This window comes from Scyliorhinus torazame, chromosome 3 (assembly GCF_047496885.1).
Source record: "Scyliorhinus torazame isolate Kashiwa2021f chromosome 3, sScyTor2.1, whole genome shotgun sequence".
NCBI classification, from domain to species: domain Eukaryota; kingdom Metazoa; phylum Chordata; class Chondrichthyes; order Carcharhiniformes; family Scyliorhinidae; genus Scyliorhinus; species Scyliorhinus torazame.
In genome coordinates this window covers 74629981-74649914 of record NC_092709.1, presented here as the reverse complement: position 1 = coordinate 74649914, position 19934 = coordinate 74629981, and the positions used below count along the sequence as shown (strand labels likewise).

At 43.2% G+C, this 19934-nt stretch overlaps 1 protein-coding gene across 37 annotated transcripts in view; it reads right to left on the bottom strand.

Moving 5' to 3' along the window:
• LOC140408518 (calcium/calmodulin-dependent protein kinase type II subunit delta) overlaps positions 1 to 19934 on the bottom strand; it is a 489119-nt gene that overhangs the window by 130030 nt on the left and 339155 nt on the right. For 23 of the 37 annotated variants that reach the window (XM_072495808.1, XM_072495807.1, XM_072495810.1 and 20 more), the window contains exon 6: positions 3880 to 3952. In XM_072495808.1, the coding sequence (XP_072351909.1) occupies positions 3880 to 3952 (73 nt within the window). Of the gene's footprint in view, positions 1 to 2890; positions 2964 to 3879; positions 3953 to 19934 lie in introns of all 37 variants that reach the window. The other 14 variants (XM_072495809.1, XM_072495811.1, XM_072495822.1 and 11 more) reach the window with 1 other exon arrangement.

The following is a 19934-nucleotide window of genomic DNA, read 5'->3' as shown; positions in this document are numbered from 1 at the left end:
ATTTTGGACACTAAAGGGCAATTTAACATGGCCAATCCACTTAACCAGCACATCTTTTTTTAAAAAATATTTTTACCTCCTCCTTTTTCACATTTTCTCCCAAATTTACACCCAACAATAAACAATAATCAGTAACGAATGTAATGTCAATCCTCATATCAATAACAACGATCCCATTCTCCCACCAAACCCCAGACATTAGCCCGCATGTTAACATAAACCAATGACAAAAAGGAATCAGGAATCACCCATAGTCACCATTAACACATACAGTCCCCCCCCCCCCCCCCCCCCCCCCGTATCTCCTTTCTGGCAAAGTCTTGAACCTGCATGTATCTAAATATTTCCCCCTGCTCCAGCCCATACTTTACTCCCAGCTCCTTCAATCCCACAAAATGACCCCAAGAAACAAATCTTTTAGTGTCCTAATTCCTTTCTCATTCCATCTCCGAAAATTTCCATTCCACTTCCCTGGCTCAAATCTATGGTTCCCCCGAATCGGCATTTCCCTTGACCCTGCCCCCAACCCGAAGTGCTGTCGAAACTGGCTTCAATCCCGCCCCCCCTACCCAAATAACCTGCACATCTTTGGGCTGTGGGAGGAAACTGGAGCCCCCCCCAGGGAATTCATGTAGTCTGCATAGTGTCACCAGAAGTGATGTTATGCCAACATGTTTCTTCCCCATAGTATTATGTGTATTAGTGACTGGTCATTTGAAAAGATAGGCTAGGTTAAATATGTGTAGATAGATACAAAATAGACACTTTAAAATGAAAAGCTATATTTTTGATCTTTTACAATTCTGAAGTCATTTCAAATTTTCTTCCACCCGAGAACTTGATTTTTGATTTCATAAGACACCAAAATCAAAGTAGTTTAAGCTGAACAACAATCAACCACTTCGGATATTTAAGTAACCTAGTGCAACATCGTAGGCAATACAGTTGCTGGTTAGATGCAGTATGAAAGCCACTGAAAGTTAATTAGCTAAGTACAGCTGTAAAGAGATGTTAAGATTGAGCAATACACAGAACTGTCAGTGGCTTGACATTTCAGCAGCAATAAAAGGCATGTATCTCAGGGCGAAGAGTCCAGTATCTGCAGTCATGCATGGAACATGGCAAAATATTTATGTTTACAAATGTTTTCTTTGGCTTAGATGTACCCTCCATAATATATGTCTCTGCCCCACCTCAAATAAGCCCCAACAGTATGCGTCTTGTCCTGCCTCAATGAAGGATGTAGGTATTGTTAGCATTTTTAAGTAGTGGCTGAAGGAGGCAAGTGGCAGATAATTTGGAAAGCTGCTCTCCACAATCTAACTGCTGGCTTTAGATCAAACCTTGGGGCAAAATAATTAATTTAGCAAAACCAAATTTGACAATGCACATGAACATGCCATTTTGGACATTTACATTCACCTTGGCTTTCCAGAATTCCTTATTTGATTGAATTTACGAAAAAAAAGTCCTACATAGTTCAAATGGCCAATCGCCTTCCGTACATTTCTTAAAAGCCAAATAGAGCTCGAGAACTTAAAATTCATTAAGGCATTTAAATTTGGGCAAAGCTTTGCTTCAGTTGCCCTTCCACTGAATCCATTCTCAGCTTGCCTCGCTCTTAATGGCCAATTCAGAGCAATGAGAAAACTGTGTGCAGTGTGGCTGTGCTCTTGACAGGCATATTATGGAGGCTCTCGGTTTCTAGTCAGCTAGAAGATAAGATTATTATGATGCTATATATTTTGATTATATTATTATGATGCTACACATTATTTTGAACTCTAATTGGAGTGACATTTAACTGCACCCATGAACATTAAAAAGGAGTGTCATTTAACTGCACCCATGAACATTAAAAACTTACAATGCTTAAAAAATGGTTTTTAAATGGTAATTTTTAACAATTTATGCTGTTTCTGAAATTTCTGAGGTCACCTTAAACATTATAGTTTTCTTTAGCAGAACTTGAATACCAAATTCTGTCTGGGCTTTGAAACTGGAAAAAGGCGAGGAGGAGAAATATCTTGTGGCTGAAAATGGTTAAAGTTGACATTCATTCATTTTTTTTAAATTAAGGTGAATCTGCACAAGGTATCTAAAAGGGGAATAGGTATTGTAAATTCAATTAAGCTTTTTTGGCTCTAAATTGACTCATCTGGCAGTTGTATTTTTGACTATGCATCACAAAAAGGTACAAGGGATAAATTATAATATTGGGGGTCATTTCTAGCAGAACAAAATTAAAAAGCAGGGAGATTGTGTTATAGTTGTTCAGAACCTTGGTTAGACTGTGCTTAGAACACCAGAACTATTCCGGGCTGCATATCATGTATAACCATTTTTTAGACTCTCATTCTATTAATGACCTTGCCGGGGGGGGGGGGTGCTTTCCGGGGTGGGAGCCACTGCTGTTTAACAGTCTCACAGCCTCTCCAATGTCTTACTAAACTCCATGGCTCAAGGTGGTGGGCCATGTGCCGGACACCGCCCCACGTCCTGAGGACCCGGACCTGTGTGGCATCTCGCAGGCCACAGCCCACAGGTGCAACCGACAAGTCACGGATGCCCTGTTTGCCCTTGCAGAATTATATTTTAGCATCAGTCACCAACTTCAATACTGCAGGTAAGGGTAACTCAGAAGACGTAGAGAAAGGAGAACCAGAATTGCTTATTTACAATTACTTTTTCAGAAAACAAATGGTGTCCCCTTCCTTTCCAAATCTGCTTCCCTCCAAACAGACCCATGTTAGGGATACTATTGTTTTGGGCCATAACAGCCTCCTGCTAACTTATTCATGTAGGAAAGTTGGAAGGAGCTTTGATTCAACCTCATGCATGACTGCAGACCAGTTTGAACTGTTCCAATTATCATCTTCAAATCACTCACCTTCAGGTCTCGATGGACCACACCCATCTGATGGCAGTGTAGCACAGCCTCCAGGATCTGCTGAATGCAATGACTGCATGCAAACACCAGGGGCGTGTGTTAGTTCCAAGCTGACACTCACTCTCTGTGTACTGTTGGAGAGACTGGCTTCATGGTCAATAGCAAACAACTGGTGTTTCTTGGAATCATCCTTAATGGACCTAAACACAGGTGCTCCAGCAGAATAACCATTGGTGCATGAATCAAGAGCTCACAGCTTTAAAACATTTACTTTGACTAGATATATAGTAATCCTTCCTTTAGTTACTGGCTAGACATTTGGTGGTAACCATAAAGTCATGATTAGCCAATGAGAAAAGAGTAGCATTTAGCTACTTCGACAATTGTATATTAAATTTTGGTCAACATAATGGTTACCATGACGCTGCCATTGTTGGAAAACAAATGTTTTTCAAATGTAAGTTAGTTGTTCTCAGTAGTTTTGCACACTTCATCAATATTTTTATGTAACTTGTAGGTTACAAACATTAGAATCAATGTATAGCTGTTAATTTAGGTTGTAAGAGTATCATCATATTATTAACATTTTATAATTCTTCATTTTTACCTATAGGTATTCCAATGGAGCAACGTGTGACCAGTTGTATAAATAGCTGCTATCACTGTCCAAGTCTCCGAACAGAAGTGGTGTTTATTCACACGCAGCAATGCATCATAAGCAAATTTTTTCTTTTAAAATACCACCCATACTTTGCACCATAACAATTCAAATAAGTTATTAATAAATGTTCGGTGCCCTGAACCTTAACAATGAAAAGACTTCCCCAGTTGCATTCAAAAGCTTTCAGCCATGATGCATAGCAGATATGTGGACTTGCAAATAGGCAAAAGACACCATGCAGATTGCACTGAGGAAAGAAGAGATCTTTAAGATTGTTTCCCACCCTTATTAATGTATTTCTGCTTGCAACTCATGGGTAAATACTGACCTTCAGGTCCCTGTGAACTATGCCATTAAGGTGACAATGATTTACACTTTCTAGAATCTGTTGTATACAATGACTGTGAAGAAACAAGGGCAGAATGGAAGGGAGAAGAAATTTAGGGTACATATTCACAGCACACACATAGAAAGTTCACAGTACTGAACAGAACTTCATCAATTACAACTTGAAAAAGGAATAAAAACAGTGACAGTGAATGAAGCCACACTTAGAAATTAAAAAGAAAAGCACCACAGTCATCATTGAGAATAATTTCTAAAATATATCTAATGAGCTAAAAAGCTAATTTGATCAAAAGCTTGATATATAAAAAGAAATGGACATTACGATGACTATTTTAAACATTTCAGACGGACAAAACAGAGCAAGTTGCATTTCATATTTAACAAAAGCTGTGATTGACTAGTACTGTGTATGGCAAAGCAAATCTTAGTGCAAATTATATTTATTTACAATTACACTATCCTTTTCTGGACACGCATAGATATGTAAAAAAATCTTACAAATCCCACCACCTGTAAAAATAGGATCAACAGCTTTCTTATGAACAAGCAGCATCAAAAAAGTCAACTGTCATAGATAAAACGGCTGCAGAGCAAATTAAATGCAAATGGGACAACTAATGGCACTGAAATAAGGTCAGATTTGCAATTAGGAAAGAGAGAACGTTAGATTAACTATCACAGCACTAACCTTCCTCTTCAATTAAAGAAATATAACCTTGACATACACATGGAAAACACCATCATCCTAAATTATAAGGTGTGGAGTGGTGGGAACAGGACCCTTTGGATAACTGTCCTTGCTCATATTAATGTTATGTGCAGCTAAAATAGTCCTATGATTGACCAGTAATCAATGTATAAGCTCTAAATTGCACCCTCCGAGAAGACAACACTAAGAGTCTGAGGAAAATAAAAGCAAAATAATAATTGTAACAGCAGCTCCAAAAAGCATCTGGTCAAACAATAAAAAGGTAAGTTTCATGCGTGCAAATTGAATATCTTTCATGGAAAGGAACTTTTTCTAGTATCTAGGGTATGATCTAACCAAAATAAAAGAAGAGTATGTTCTGGGTGGGACTAAGCACCAGGAACGACCCGCTATCGAACGGCACCCTGTCTGGTTTCCGTGCCTTGCTGGTGAATGCACCTGGAGGCCGCACTTAGTGTTATTCCCTGCACTGAGGAGCTCCGCTCAGGACGCCATTTCTAAATGGCGCCCCGATCTCTCAACACAACCCCCGGTCCCCTCAACCCGAACACTCCAACTCAGCTCTAAGGAGTCCTTGAGGACCACCTCCCCACCCCGTCACCCAACCACATACCAGCAGGGGACCCCCAGGTCCGATCCCCTGATAGCAGGCACAATACCAGCTTGGCACCTTGGCTATGCCAGCCTGGCAATACCCATGCCAATGCCACTTGGACAGCTGGCACCCAGGTGGTAGGATGCCACCCTGCCTGGAGGCCGACCACCCAGGGACCTCCGATTGCCTGGGAGAAACCCCCCCACCCACCCCCAGGTACCATTCCACCTGCTATCAGTTTGTGGGGACCAGTACTGAACGGCAGCTGGTTGTGGTCTCCTTGGTGGGGCCAACAGTTTCCGTCCGGGTAGCTGATCGATCCGGCATAAGCACGGCTTCGTAGGTTCTCAAACTGACTTAGCCGTGTGGGCCCCAGATCGGGGCCAAGGTCGCGGCAGACTTAGCACAGCGGCTGAGCACTTATTAGCAATAAGAATGGCTACCCATAAAACAATGAAAACGCAAACTGGACATCGGTGTACAGTTGTGTGAGTGGCAATTCTGCTTCCCCTTTTTGACGACAGCTATCTTTTCACTCTGCTGATATATACCACTCTAGAGGCTCTGTTAGTTCAGCTGGCTAGACTGCTGGTCCATGATGCGGAGTGACGCCAACAGCTTGCGTTCAATTCCCGCACCGGCTGAGGCTATTCATGAAGGCCCCATCTTCTGAGGTGTAGTAACCCACCAGTCAGCTCTGAAAGGAGAGTGCAACCTATGGTCCTCTGGGGCTATGGAGGCATTTACATTTTCTTATTTACCACTCTCCATTAAAAGTCTGTTTTGTGCTGCAGATCCATACATCTCCACGAGGAAAAGAAATTGTACATTGTGGCCATAAATGAATAATTTCCAGCAGGAAGTATAACATTCTCTGATTAATACAACCAATTCTTTCTGATACCGTCCCTTTCAATTGTCTTAAATTACCTACTCGTGTAATTATTACACAAATTCCCAGTGCAGTTTAGGACTGAATAAATGTACATCATTTTGGAAAACAATTAGCTACACCAATGTGCATCACTGGACATCTACTCAACAGCAACTAATGTCAAAATTAATCCTTGCATATCTATCAATTCTGTAAACGATGTGCAAGATCCTAGGTGGTTCAGATACAAGTGTCACAACTGGTGAACTTACTTCAAGCAGCAGTCTGCAGATAAAAAGAGTTAGCCACCATGGTTGTTTTTTTAGATTGAAAATTCAAAACAAGTACTAATTTCAGCTTTGAGGGCTCGTGGCAGATGTTTACTCATCAAAAATACTGGATAGCAAAATTTCAGGATGGAGTCTGGCCCTCAGCCAGCATTCATGGTTACATTATTTACTTACCTAAATACACTCTGGTGTTCAGTTGTTTGGACAGTTGAACATTAGCTACCCTACTCTTAAGATAAAACTACCAAAGTGTAAATAAAACTGACTTTCTGGCTACTTTCTTTAAGAACGTTTCTTTAACAATTACAACGATAACAACACACACTTATATTGCAGCTTTACTGCAGCAAGACCTCCCAAGGCACTTCATAGGAGCACTAGCAAACACAATTTGACACAAAGGAACAGAAGGACATTAGGGTAAATGGCACAGTAGCAAGAACTGTTGCTTCACAGTTCCAGGGTCCCAGGTTCAATTCCCGGCTTGGTCACTGTCCGTGCGGAGTCTGCACATTCTCCCTGTGTCTGCATGGGTTTCCTCCGGGTGCTCCGGTATCCTCCCACAAGTCCCGAAAGATGTGCTGGTAGGTAATTTGGACATTCTGAATTCTCTCTCCGTGTACCCGAACAAGCGCCGGAACGTGGCGACTAGGGGCTTTTCACAGTAACTTCGTTGCAGCGTTAATGTAAGCCTACTTGTGACAATAAAGATTATTATTATAAAAACTGTTACAATTATGTTTTGCGACTTTGTACTTAAGTTAAACTAAAGGCTGCCTTGTGACCTGTTGTGAAGTCTGCCTGACAACAAGCCTGGGGTAGTTTGCTTAAAAAGGATCAAGATTTGTTAGCGGGAAGAAAGTGTAAAGTGTTTACATTAGGAACCAATGGCAGCATCCAACAAAAATAGCGTTTAGTCTTTGGTGCTTTTAGTTCTGTTTCCTACGGTGAATCTTTTAAAATGTTAAATCTTGCCATGTCACCTACTCAACTATTAACTGGAAGTTTGATTTTCTTTTTAAAAGTTATTGGTCTCTACAGGGTTCATAACAAGGTGATCAAAAGCTTGGCCAAAGACATAGATTTTAAGGAGTGTCTTAAAGGAGGAGAGCAAAGTGGAGTTTAAGGAGACAATGGTGGGGATTTTCCTGCTGTCCTCACCAGCAGCATTATACAGTCCCACCGGCAGAGAGCCCCCTGCTCGTTTTCAGGTAGCAGGGGTGTGAATTCAATGGGAAATCCCATTGACAGCAATGGGACCAGAAGATCGTACCACTGGCCAATGGCAGGCTGCCTCCCTCCGCTGAGAAACATGCTGTGAAAATCGCCCCCAGTGTCAGAGCCCAGGGCCTAGAAATCAAATGCACAAGAGGCCAAAACCGGTAGGGTTGTAAGGTTGCAAGAAGGTACAGGATGCAGGAGGTGAAGCCATGAAGGAATTAGATCACTGAGGACATCTTAAATCTGAGGTGTGATGTATGAATGGAAATTGGTGCAAGTCAGCATAAGGGGAGCAGAGTTTTGGACAAGGTGAAATTTATGGAGGGTGGATGATGGGATGCTGGCCAAAGGAATAATGGAACTGTTAAGTTTAGTAACAAAAACAAGGATAAGTACTTTTGCAGTAGATGGGCTGAGGTAGGGGTGGAAATTGGTGATAATACAAAATACAAGTATACATTCTTGGTCATGGGAAGGATATTGGGTCAGAAGCTAATTTATTAGAGTTCTTTGAGGAAATAACAAGCAATGTAGATAAAGGATAATCTGCAGATATGGTATACTTTGAGTTCTAATAAATTAATCAAGCACAATTTCCCTTTCAGAAAACTTAACAGTTTCATTGTTCCTTTGGCCAATGACATGCTGTGCAGGTGCCATAAGTGATTAGAAAGACAAATATTGCAAGGGAAAGTGAGTATAAAATTGGGGAACAAAGAACAAAGAAACGTACAGCACAGGAACAAGCCCTTTGGCCCTCCAAGCCTGTGCCAATCATGATGCCCTAACCAAAAACAAAACCGTTTGCCCTTACTTGGTCCGTATCCCTCTATTTCCTCCCTATTCATATACCCATCCAGATGCCTCTTGTTGCTAATGTGCCTGCTTCCTCCACATCCTCTGGCAGCACGTTCCAGGCACCCACGACTCTGGTGAAAAGCTTACCCCGCACATCTCCCTTAAACTTTCCCCCTCTCACCTTCAACCCTTGCCCCTTTTTAATTGACACTTTCACCCTTGGAAAAAGTCTCTGACTATTCACCATGTCTATACCTCTCATAATTTTGTAGACCTTCATCAGGTCTCCCCATAAATGAAATGAAATGAAAATTGCTTATTGTCACAAGTAGGCTTCAAATGAAGTTACTGTGAAAAGCCCCTAGTCGCCACATTCCGGCGCCTGTTCGGGGAGGCTGTTACGTGAAGCCTCCGTCTTTCCGGGAAGTGAGTGTAAAAGTAGGGACGTGGTCCTGCAGCCAAACAGGGCCTTAGTTAGACCACATCTGAAGTACTGTACAGAGTTTTTGTGCCCTTACTTAAGCAAGGATATAATTGCATTATAAGCAGTTCAGAGAGGGTTCATCTGGCTCATTCCTGGAATGAAGGGACTCATTTATGAGGAAATGTTAAACAGGTTGGGTCTTTAATCATTAGAGTTTAATCCTGTGGGTCTTGACAGATGGATGCTGAGAGGACGTTTCCCTTTGTTGGGGAATCTAGAACAGAGGACATGGTTTTAACAATTAGGGGTCTCCCATTTAAGGCTGAGATGAAGAAAAATGTTTTCTCTCAGTGGGTCGTGAGTCTATGGAATTCTCTTCTGCACCGAGCAGTAGAGGCTAGGACATTGATTATATTCAAGGATGAGTTAAGTCAGATTTTTGATCGACAAAGGAGTAGTTCTACGATGTGGAAAGAAGAAGCTACTTGCATTTATATTTTGCCTTTTATAATCTCAGGACATCCCAACGCATTTTGTAGCCAAATAAATACCTTTTCAAACATAATAGGCTGGATTTTCATCCTGAGATGGGTGGTGGAGTCGAGAAAATTACCCCACCTGCCTGGGCAGAAAGTGCCAGGAAATATTCATTGTGAGGGGGTGGGAAATAGTTCAGAGACAGCCACAGGAGCAGCCATATGCCAAGGCGAGTTGTTTAATAGGCTTGTCCCGGTGGTGTGGGGCTTCACCCCAGTTATAATAAAAAAAATTAAAGTCTTCCAGCTCTCAACCCCCCCAACACACTCCCTATGCCGCATCCATGACACCTGTGCTTGGCTCTCAGCCAAGGCTCATTATGTATTATTGACTTACAGCCAAGACATCCATTAGAGTCCTGAAACATCTGAGCCCCAGGGAAAACATTGCCTGATTGATAGCACTGGCTCTCTGACCTATGCAGTTAATTTCACAATGTTTTCTTACACAAGATAAGGAGATTTGTACTGCTTGCACTTTCAGTTATTGATACTTTACAAGTCTGGATGATTGACACTTTTATTGGCCTGCAGTAAACCAAAATTTTAAGGAAGTGGCAAGTTATCAATCAATAACCTTTTGTTTTAAAGCTTTTTATACATCCTATTGGGTTTACTGGTTCTACAGACTATAGTATTTGAATGGACATGGAAGTACTATAATTTGGCATGGGGGACATAATGAAGATCTTTTTAATTCAGCTTTCAAAAGCTTCCCTCATGCAAACTATGAGGCACAACACTTCTGTTCCATGACCCACAAGTCTTTGAAAAGTTGACTCAACTCTGTGAAAACTGTGGAGGACTACGATATGCCTATCCCGGTAATGGAGCTGGCCAGCTTGGGAGCACATGATGTGGGCTGTAAACACCCAGTAGCCCACACCCTTAAAAGGCACTGATAAAAATCGGAAAACCTGGGAATGGGGTCGGGAATCCTGGAATCATGTCTTGGCTGCCATTTTCATCCCTCCATGGAGTCTCCCCTATTTCATGAAAATCCAGCCCAATCACTGCAATCTACGTGACAGCCAATTCTGTATGCAGCAAGATTGCATAAACAGCAATAAGAGAATGTTCCATTAACAGCTTTTGAGGGATAAACATTGACCCGGGCACTGGGAAGAACCTCCTGGTTCTTCAAATTTTGTCATGGAATCTTTTTACTTCAGCGTAGAGGGCAGACAGGGCATCATTCTTATATGAAAAACAGCACCTTTGACCACTGCACTCAGTACTGCACTGAATTGTTAGCCTAGACTTTGAGCTCAAGGGGTGATGCTACTATCACTGAACCAGGCCGGCATGTTCTAATGCTTAGTAAATTTGCAGCAATTATAATAATTAATTGACTAAATATTTAGTCAAAAAGCAAAATACTGCAGTTACTGTAAATCTGGAAACCAAAATAGAAAAATACAGAAATATTCAGCATGTTAGACATCAGCAGAGAAACAAAAGTAATTATTTCACGTATTAACATCCTTTCTTGTGACTGGAAGATATTAAAGATGAACAGAATCTTTGACGCAGAACAAGGGAGGTAAAAACACACAAAAAAAATTGCACAAGTTGTGAAGTGCTGGGTAGAGAACAGGAAACACTGATAATTGCAGGAGATAAAAGAAGGAATAACAAAGGAAATACAAAACTTAAGAAACATATGGAGTATGTGAATGAGTAGAAAAAGGGGAATAGGTGGGAAGAGGTGTGTGAAAAACCAGGAAGGCAGAGTAAGTACCAGTGCCCCTGCAGTCTGGCAGAAAAAAACAGGTTGACACAAAGTTTGGGTGTTCGGAGATGGTGGGGGAGACCTACAAGATGCAACAATCAGCACCCCATGCCCCAAAGCGATGGTACATCTGTCTTGCACAGCGAGCAACTACTGCCAAGGCGAAATTGTGAGCTGCAGTTCAAGTCTGAAGTTAATGTTAATTAAAGCTGGAGGGCTGAAAGGTACTGACGAGAATAATGATTGCAGTTCAGTAAGTTTATGCTGAGTTTCCTCGGAAGAGTGCAGAAATCCATATATGGAGAGATCAGAGTGAGGGTAGGATGACAGAACAGAGAACTTGATCAAAATGAGATCGCATTGTTCCTTCTATGTGAAACAACAATGTATATATACTTCCACGAATCAAGACTACACTCATTGTTGATGGCATGGTTTCCTGTGCATTGGGAAAACCAGAAAGCAGAACCACCACTGCCCATCAAATGTGGATGTGGTTGCTTTGTCCTGCATAGCGTCTGACATAGTCAGAGTTTTACAGGACAGACGCAGGTCCTTTGGCCCCTCGTGTCTTCACTGGTTATTAAGCACCCATCTATTTTAATCCCAATTTCCTGTACTTAGTCCACAGCCTTGTATGCCATTGCATTTCAAGCACTCATTTAAATGCTTCCTAAATGTTGGGAAGGTTCCCCCACTCCTACCATCCCTTCAGGCAGAGAGTTCCAGATTCTGACCACCCTCTGGGTGAAAAGGTTTTTCCTCAAATCCCCTCTAGATTTCCTGCCCATTACTTAAATCTATGTCCATTCATTATAGATCCCTCTACTAAAGATAAATGTTTCATCCTATCTAACCTAATTATATCCCTCATAATTTTGTACACCTCTATCAGGTCCCTCCCTGAGCCTTCTCTGCTTAAAGAAAAACAACCCCAGCCGAACCTGCCTATCTTCATAGCTGAAACACTCCAGCCCAGGCAACATCCTGCTGAATCTCCTCTGCACCCTTTCTGGTGGAATCACTTCCTTCTGATAGTGTGGAACTAGAACTGCACAAAGTACTCTAGCTGTGGCCTAATGAGCGTTTTATACAGCTCCATCATAACCTCCCTGCTCTTAGATTCTATACCTCGGCTAACAATAGCACATATCCCATATGCCTTCTTAACCACCTTACCTTCCTGCCCAACTGCCTTCAGGGATCTTCATCTTACGCTCCTCATTGAACCAGGGTTGAATCTCTTGCTTGATAATAATGGTAGAGTGAGGGACATGCCGATTCATGAGATTTCAGATTGTGGAGGAAACCAACTCTCCCACTGATTTTGCACAGTGTCCCTTAAAATCCCAGTTCTGAGCTGTTATATCTATTCTGAATCTGTCCTATTTAGCATGGTGGTAGCTTCACACAACACAATGAGGATGTTCTCAGTGTTAAGGCATGTCTTAGTTCCCCAAGGTCTGTGCAATGGCTACTCCTGCTAATAGTCTCAGATTGATGCATCAGTTTAATGAGGATGAGTTCACGTAGGTTTCTTCTTCATGTCGGTTCTCTCATCACTTGTCTCAGGCCCAGTTTGGCAACTATGCTGTTCAGAATTTAGCCAGCTTGTCCTGTGGTGATACAGTCTTGGTAATTGGTCTTTGGAGGTTCTCCTCCAGAATATGTCTGTTTCCTTCCTACCTTCACTGTTTCTGCCAAGTGGTATTTAACAAGGAGCACTAATTCATCAGTTGAACGAGGGGGATAGGTGGCCAGCATCAAGAAATGTCCTTGCCCATGTGATGCCATAAGACCTGATTCCGGATTCAAGTTTGAGGACTCCCAATTTTATATGTTAGCTTGGTAAATAGCCATTCTCTTAATGGGATTGCCACCAAAATACAAATGATCTGTAAGCTATGCATCAGCGTCTCATGATGAAAAGCTCTGAATCCTCAATAATTCAATCTCTCTCAGAAGTTACTAATCGGAAATGCTCGTTATCAACATAGTTGTATGTAAAGAATTAAATTCTTAAGTTATGCATTATAAGTGTGATCTTTCAGTTTCTGATTTAAGATTATATTCCAAATGTAAAGAAAAAATACACAAGCGTCCATGCGAGGGAAATAGTTCCTTTGGAGAATGGCTCTATTTTGACATCTTATTAATCATGAATATTCAGATTCATTTTAAAATCAGTGCTCAGAAATGCAAAGGATTTTGGATTTGGTAGATCTTAGAGTTACTGTAGAACTCCGAAGTTCAGTAGCAACTTATTTAAGCTGCAGGAGGTTTTGCTCATGGAATCTCAACATATCCCCCCTAGGGACTGTATCATCACAAATCATGATGCAACCAGTGTAGTTCCACGATGTTGCTCACCACTATAACCTTCCCTATTCAATTTGAGCTGTGATGTGCTCAAAGGCACGTAACAGCTCATTAAAGACAACCATATGTATTTGTAATTGGCTTCGATCTAATCTGACACTTACAATATACTTAGTGGTGAGCATGGAATGAAAATTCATGTAAAAATACATCTCATGGGCATCAATCATGGAAAAAGATCTGCAGATCTTGAAAGCAATGTTAATGTGGAATTCCGGCAAACAACCAGCTAAGAATGTGAAAGCACGTTCTGGGTGCTGAAAGCTGCATAGATTAAAAACTTTAAAAACATGTTTAAACAATTATAAATTTTCACAAAAGAGTCAACTGTGACTGAGTTGGTGGTACATGTGTCAGTAGGGGATTCACGTTCCAGTCCAGAGGCTTGAGCACAAAAATCTGGGCCAACACTTCAATGCAGTACTGAAGGAGTGCTGCACCATGAGGTGCTATCCTTCAGATGCATCATTAAAGCAAGACTGTGTCTGCTCTCTCAGGTGGACACAAAAGATCGCATGGTACTATTTCAAAGGAGAGCTGGAGAGTTACCATCAATATCCTTGCTAAAATGAAGCCTCAAAGCAAGATCACTAAAAGAGATTATCTGGGCATTATCACATTCCTATTATTTTTAATATCTGTTCATGGGATGCGTGCGTCACTGACTAGCTTTATTGCCTATTCCTAATTGCCCTTGGGAAGATGGTGGTTAGCACCCTTCTTGAACTGCTGAACCATGTGGTGAAATTACAGCAACTGTGTGCCAGGATTTTGACCCAGCAGCAGTGCGTGACTGCTGATATAGTTCCAAGTCAGAATGTTGTGAGAACTGGGAACGAAACCTGGAAGTGGTGATGCTTCCATACTTCCGCTGCTCTTGTCCTTCTTGATGGAGATCGTGGATTTGGACTCAAGGAAGATTTGGTGAGTTGCTGCAGTGCATCTTGTCGATGGTACACATTGCAGCCATGGTGTGCTGGTGATGTAGCGTTTTCTTAAACTGCTGCAGTCCAGTTTAAGAAGGGACAAGAGAAGGAATGGTGATATGGTTTCAAGTCAAGATGGCATGTGGCTTGCAGGTGGTGTTGCCATGCACCTATTGCCCTTATCCTTCTAGGTGGTGGAGGACACGGGTTTTAAAGGTGCCTTTAAAGGAGCCTTGGCGAGTTGTTGTACTATAACCTGTAGATGATACTTACTACTGCCAAAGTACACAGGTAATTGGACAGAGTGACTGTTTAAGGTAGTGGATTGGGTGCCAATCAATCAGGGTGCTTTATCCCAGATAGCATCAAAGTTGTTAGAGCTGCACTCATCCAACAAGTTTAGAGTATTTTCTCAGGGTAGTGTCCAAGGACCAACCATCTTCAGTTGCTTCATCAATGATCTTCCCTCTATCATAAGGACAGACGTGGCAAAGTTTTGTTGATTATTACACAATGTTCAGCACCATTCGTGACTCCTCAGATACTGAAGCGAGCCATGACCATGAGCAGCAAGACTTGAACAATATCCAAGCTTGGACTAATAGGTGGTAAAATTCGTGCCGCACAAGTGCCAAGCAATGAACATCTCCGACAAGAGGTAATCCAACCATCTCCCCATGACATTCAATGGCATTACCATTGCTCAATCACCCACTATCAACATTCTGGGGGTTACCATTGACCAGAAACTGAATTGGGTCTCCCATATAAATATTGTGGCTATTAGAGCTGGTCAGAGTCTGAGAAGTCTGCAGAAGGTAACTCACCTTCGAACTCTCCAAAACCTGTCCATAATCTACAAGGCACAAGTCAGGAGTGTGATGGAATACTCTCTATTTGCCTGGATGAATGAAGCTCCAACAACACTCAAGAAGCATGGTACCATTCAGGGCAAAGAAGACTACTTGATTGGAATCCCATCCAACTCTTCCAAAACTTCACTCAAACTGCCACTGATGCACAATCGCAGCAATATGTACCATCTACAAAATGCACTGCAGTAACTCACCATGGTTCCTTTGACACCACCAACTTTTACCACCTAGAAGGACAAGCGCAACCGATGCATGGGAACACCACCACCTGCAAGCTCCCCTCCAACCACAACCATTGTTGGGGCTATATCGCCACTCCTTCACTGACACTGGGTCAAAATCCTGGAACTGATTCCCCAACAGCACTGTGTGCACCTACATCACATGGACTGCAATAGTTCAAGAAGGTAGCTCACCACCACCGTCTCAAGGGCAGTTAGATTAGGCAACAAAAGTACTGGCTTAGCCAATGATGTACATATCTGTGAAAGAATAAAAGAAACACTGTTGACTTGTGGCCTGTTTCCAGTGGACAGATGTTGGCATGTCAGGCAGTGAGCCACTTAATGCAGGAACCCAACCGTTGGCTTATTCTTGAGTTTAGTTAATGCCCTCCCCACAAAAGGTCGATGGTGCAAGATTCAGCAATGCTAATGCTATTGAATGCTTGTTTTTAAAAAACATTTTTTTATTAATGTTTTCATAAAATATCAATAACAAAATGAAAAAGGAACCCAACAGGGTTAAGTACAAAACACGGTCTAGAAAAGAAACCCTCCCTACCCCCCTCCCCCCTGTACATAAATAATAAATTAACATTAACACCCCGACTTAACACAACTGGTATATACACCCCCCTGGACCCTCCAGTGCAAATAACAGAAACAGAAATAAAGTAACCCCCCCCCCCGCCCCCAGTTGCTGCTGCCATTGACTAATGTCTACCGTTCTGCCAGGAAGTCTAAGAACGGTTGCCACCGCCTAAAGAACCCTTGTACTGACCCTCTCAAGGCAAATTTCACCCTCTCCAATTAAATGAACCCTGCCATATCGCTGATCCAGGATTCCACACTTGGGGGCCTCACATCCTTCCACTGAAGAAGAATCCTTTGCCAGACTACCAGGGACGCAAAGCTAGAATACCGGCCTCTTTCGCCTCCTGCACTCCCGGCTCCTCTGCCACCCCAAATATTGCGAGCCCCGAGCCCGGTTTGACCCTGGATCCTACCACCCTCGACACCGTCCTCGCTACGCCCTTCCAAAATTCCTCCAGCGCTGGGCATGCCCAGAATATATGGGTGTGATTTGCTGGGCTCCCCGAGCACCTAACACACTGTCCTCACCCCCAAAACACCGACTCATCCTTGTCCCGGTCATGTGTGCCCTGTGCAGCACCTTAAACTGTATGAGGCTGAGCCTCGCGCACGATCAGGAAGAGTTCACCCTCCCTAGGGCATCTGCCCACGTCCCTTCCTCAATCTCCTCTGACAACTCCCCCTCCCACTTACCTTTCACCTCCACCACCGAGGCCTCCTCCTCCTCCTGCATCACCTGGTAAGTTTCCGAGATCTTCCCAACTCCTGCCCCCCCCCCCCCCCCCCCCCCGAGAGCACCCTGTCCTGTTGTGTGTGTGGCAGTAGCCACGGGAATTCCACCACCTGCCGTCTGGCAAACGCCCTTACCTGTAAGCACCTGAAGGTGCTCCCCGGGGGAGCCCGTACTTCTCCTCCAGCTCACACAGGCTCGTGAACTTCCCGTCCACAAACAGGTCCCCCAACTTTCGTATCCCTGCCCTGTGCCACCCCGAGAACCCTCCACCTGTTCTCCCTGGGGCGAACCGGTGGTTCCCCCCGTATTGGGGTCCACGCCGAGGCCCCAGCTTCCTCCCTATGCCGCCTCCACTGCCCCCAAATTTTGAGGGCAGCCGCCACCACCGGGCCCATGGTATACCTCCTTGGAGGGAGCGGCAGCGGCGCCGTTGCCAGCGCCCCCAGACTCGTACCTACACAAGACGCCGTCTCCAGCCTCTTCCATGCAGCTCCCTCCCCCTCCATCACTCACTTGCGCACCATCGTCGCATTGGCGGCCCAGTAGTACCCACAGAGGTTGGGCAGCGCCAGTCCCCCCCTATCGCTACTCAATGCCATTGAATGTTAAGGGAAAAAATTGTCCGATTCTCTTTTGTTAACGATGATCATTGTCTGGGACTTACTGAGTGGCTTGTTAGGCCATTTCAGGGGGCATTTAAGACCAACGGCATCAGTGAACCAGATGGGTTTTTACAACAATAGACAATGGTTTCATGATCATCATTTGACTTTTAATTCCAGATTTTTATTGAATTCAAATTTCACCATCTGCCGTTGTGGGATTCAAACCCAGAGGATTCCTGGGTCTCTGGATTATTAGTCCAGTGACAATACCACAACGCCACTGCCTCCCCTAAATATTATGGGCGGCACGGTTACACAGTGGTTAATACTGTTGCTTCACAGCGCCAGGGATCCGGGTTCGATTCCCGGCTTGGTCACTGTCTGTGCAGAGTCTGCATGTTCTCCCTGTGTCTGCGTGGGTTTCCTCTTGGTGCTCCGATTTTCTCCCACAAGTCCCAAAAGACGTGCTTGTTAGGTGAATTGAACATTCTGAACTCTCCCTCTGTGTACCCGAGGCACTGGAGTATGGCGTCTGGGGGATTTTCACAGTAACCTCATTGCAGTGTTAATGTAAGCCTACTTGTGACATTAATAAATATTATTATATGTTACTTGCCACAAACCAGCTCTAGCCTGAACGTTGGCCAGGTTTTGCTGTTTGCTGCAGTTTGCTGTGCACAATTAGTTACTATTAATTGTCTGTAAAATACTTTGGGGTGTTCAGGTGTCGTCCTTGGTGCTTTGTAAATACAACTTTTTGGCTTTAAAATTCTTCAATGAAAGAAAATTGACAGTAAAGGATCAATTAAGCAAAGTGGCCTTTTTTGTAAGTTGACAACAATCGGGTCTAAAACTAAACTATATTTTGAAAATTAAAAACCCCGTTTATACTGTAGATGAAGTGGTACTACATGTCATCATGCCCATAAGACATGAAAAAGATCATGAGCTGTTTAAATCAAACCTTACTTTCTATTTAAAAATGGATTTTGCTGGACCAAAAACATGGCTGTTACAGGTCATATGTTTTGTATATTGGCTACATTTCGGAAATCTCCAACAGTAATTACAGGACAAAGCTCAATACGCATCCTTGTGGAATCACACACCTATCATTTTGTGGTCTCAGAACAATCAACGAAACAAGAAAGCAGCAGATGATCTGTCTACCTATCCTGGACTTAAAACAAAGATGTGGAGATGCTGGCGTTGGCCTGGGATGGACACAGTAAGAAGTCTTACAACACCAGGTTAAAGTCCAACAGGTTTGTTTCGATGTCACTAGCTTTCAGAGCGCTGCTCCTTCCTCAGAGGAATGAAGAGGTATGTTCCAGAAACATATATATATATATAGACAGATTCAAAGATGCCAGACAATGCTTGGAATGCGAGCATTAGCAGGTGATTAAATCTTTACAGATCCAGAGATGGGGTAACCCCAGGTTAAAGAGGTGTGAATTGTGTCAAGCCAGGACAGTTGGTAGGATTTCGCAGGCCAGATGGTGGGGGATGAATGTAATGCGACATGAATCCCAGGTCCCGGTTGAGGCCGCACACATGTGTGCGGAACTTGGCTTTAAGTTTCTGCTCGGTGATTCTGCGTTGTCCTGCATCCTGAAGGCAACCTTGGAGAACGCTTACCCGGAGATCAGAGGCTGAATGCCCTTGGCTGCTGAAGTGTTCCCCGACTGGAAGGGAACATTCCTGCCTGGTGATTGTCACGCGATGTCAAATGTTGTGCATTCAGGTTTGTTCCTAATTGGAACAAGGCCACTTTAAGTGTTTGATCACGCGTCGTACTTCACCGGTATTTCAGGTGAAATAAGAGTCAGTCGATTCTACCAGCCTGTGTGAAAAGACCTGTCCAATAAACTCTTGTTTGTTTTGTACCTTTGAGGTCTGCGAGCCTGTACATTAAAAATACCATAATAACCACCATCCATCTAACGTGAACAGTAAAAAAAAGAGGCATAGAAATAGATTGTTAACGTGCAACTGACTCATTGATCGGCAATATCACATGGCTTAAGCTCCCCTGGCCTTTGGAAAATTTTAATGTATCACTTCTGGACTCGCAGGCGATCTGCTGTTTAACATCCAGCCCATCAACACCAAAGCAGGACTCTAGGCTGACAACGAAGCTTGCTTCAAGTATAAACCTCCTTGAGGCCTGGAATATTCCTGCCATCACCTGCAGGGTGGAACAGATTGATGAGCGCCAACCTTATCTCACTGCATCATCAAAGAAATTCTGCAACTCCTGCTTGTGAAGGAACCTTCACTGGACTCTGGAATCACATTAAATAATATCAACGGGAGCAATTTTTTTGTTTCCGTTTAAGGGGGGCGGAATCAGGGGCAGGGGGGAATCCCAAAACACGGTTTACGCCAGCAGGATTTCCAATTCCAAATGCCCCCGCCCTTCCCCAATGATGTAACGTTGAACATCAGAATTTCAATTTGAATAGAGGTAAATGTCATTATAGTTTCTCTTTTCCCACCGGAGCCACAAATGTGAGTACA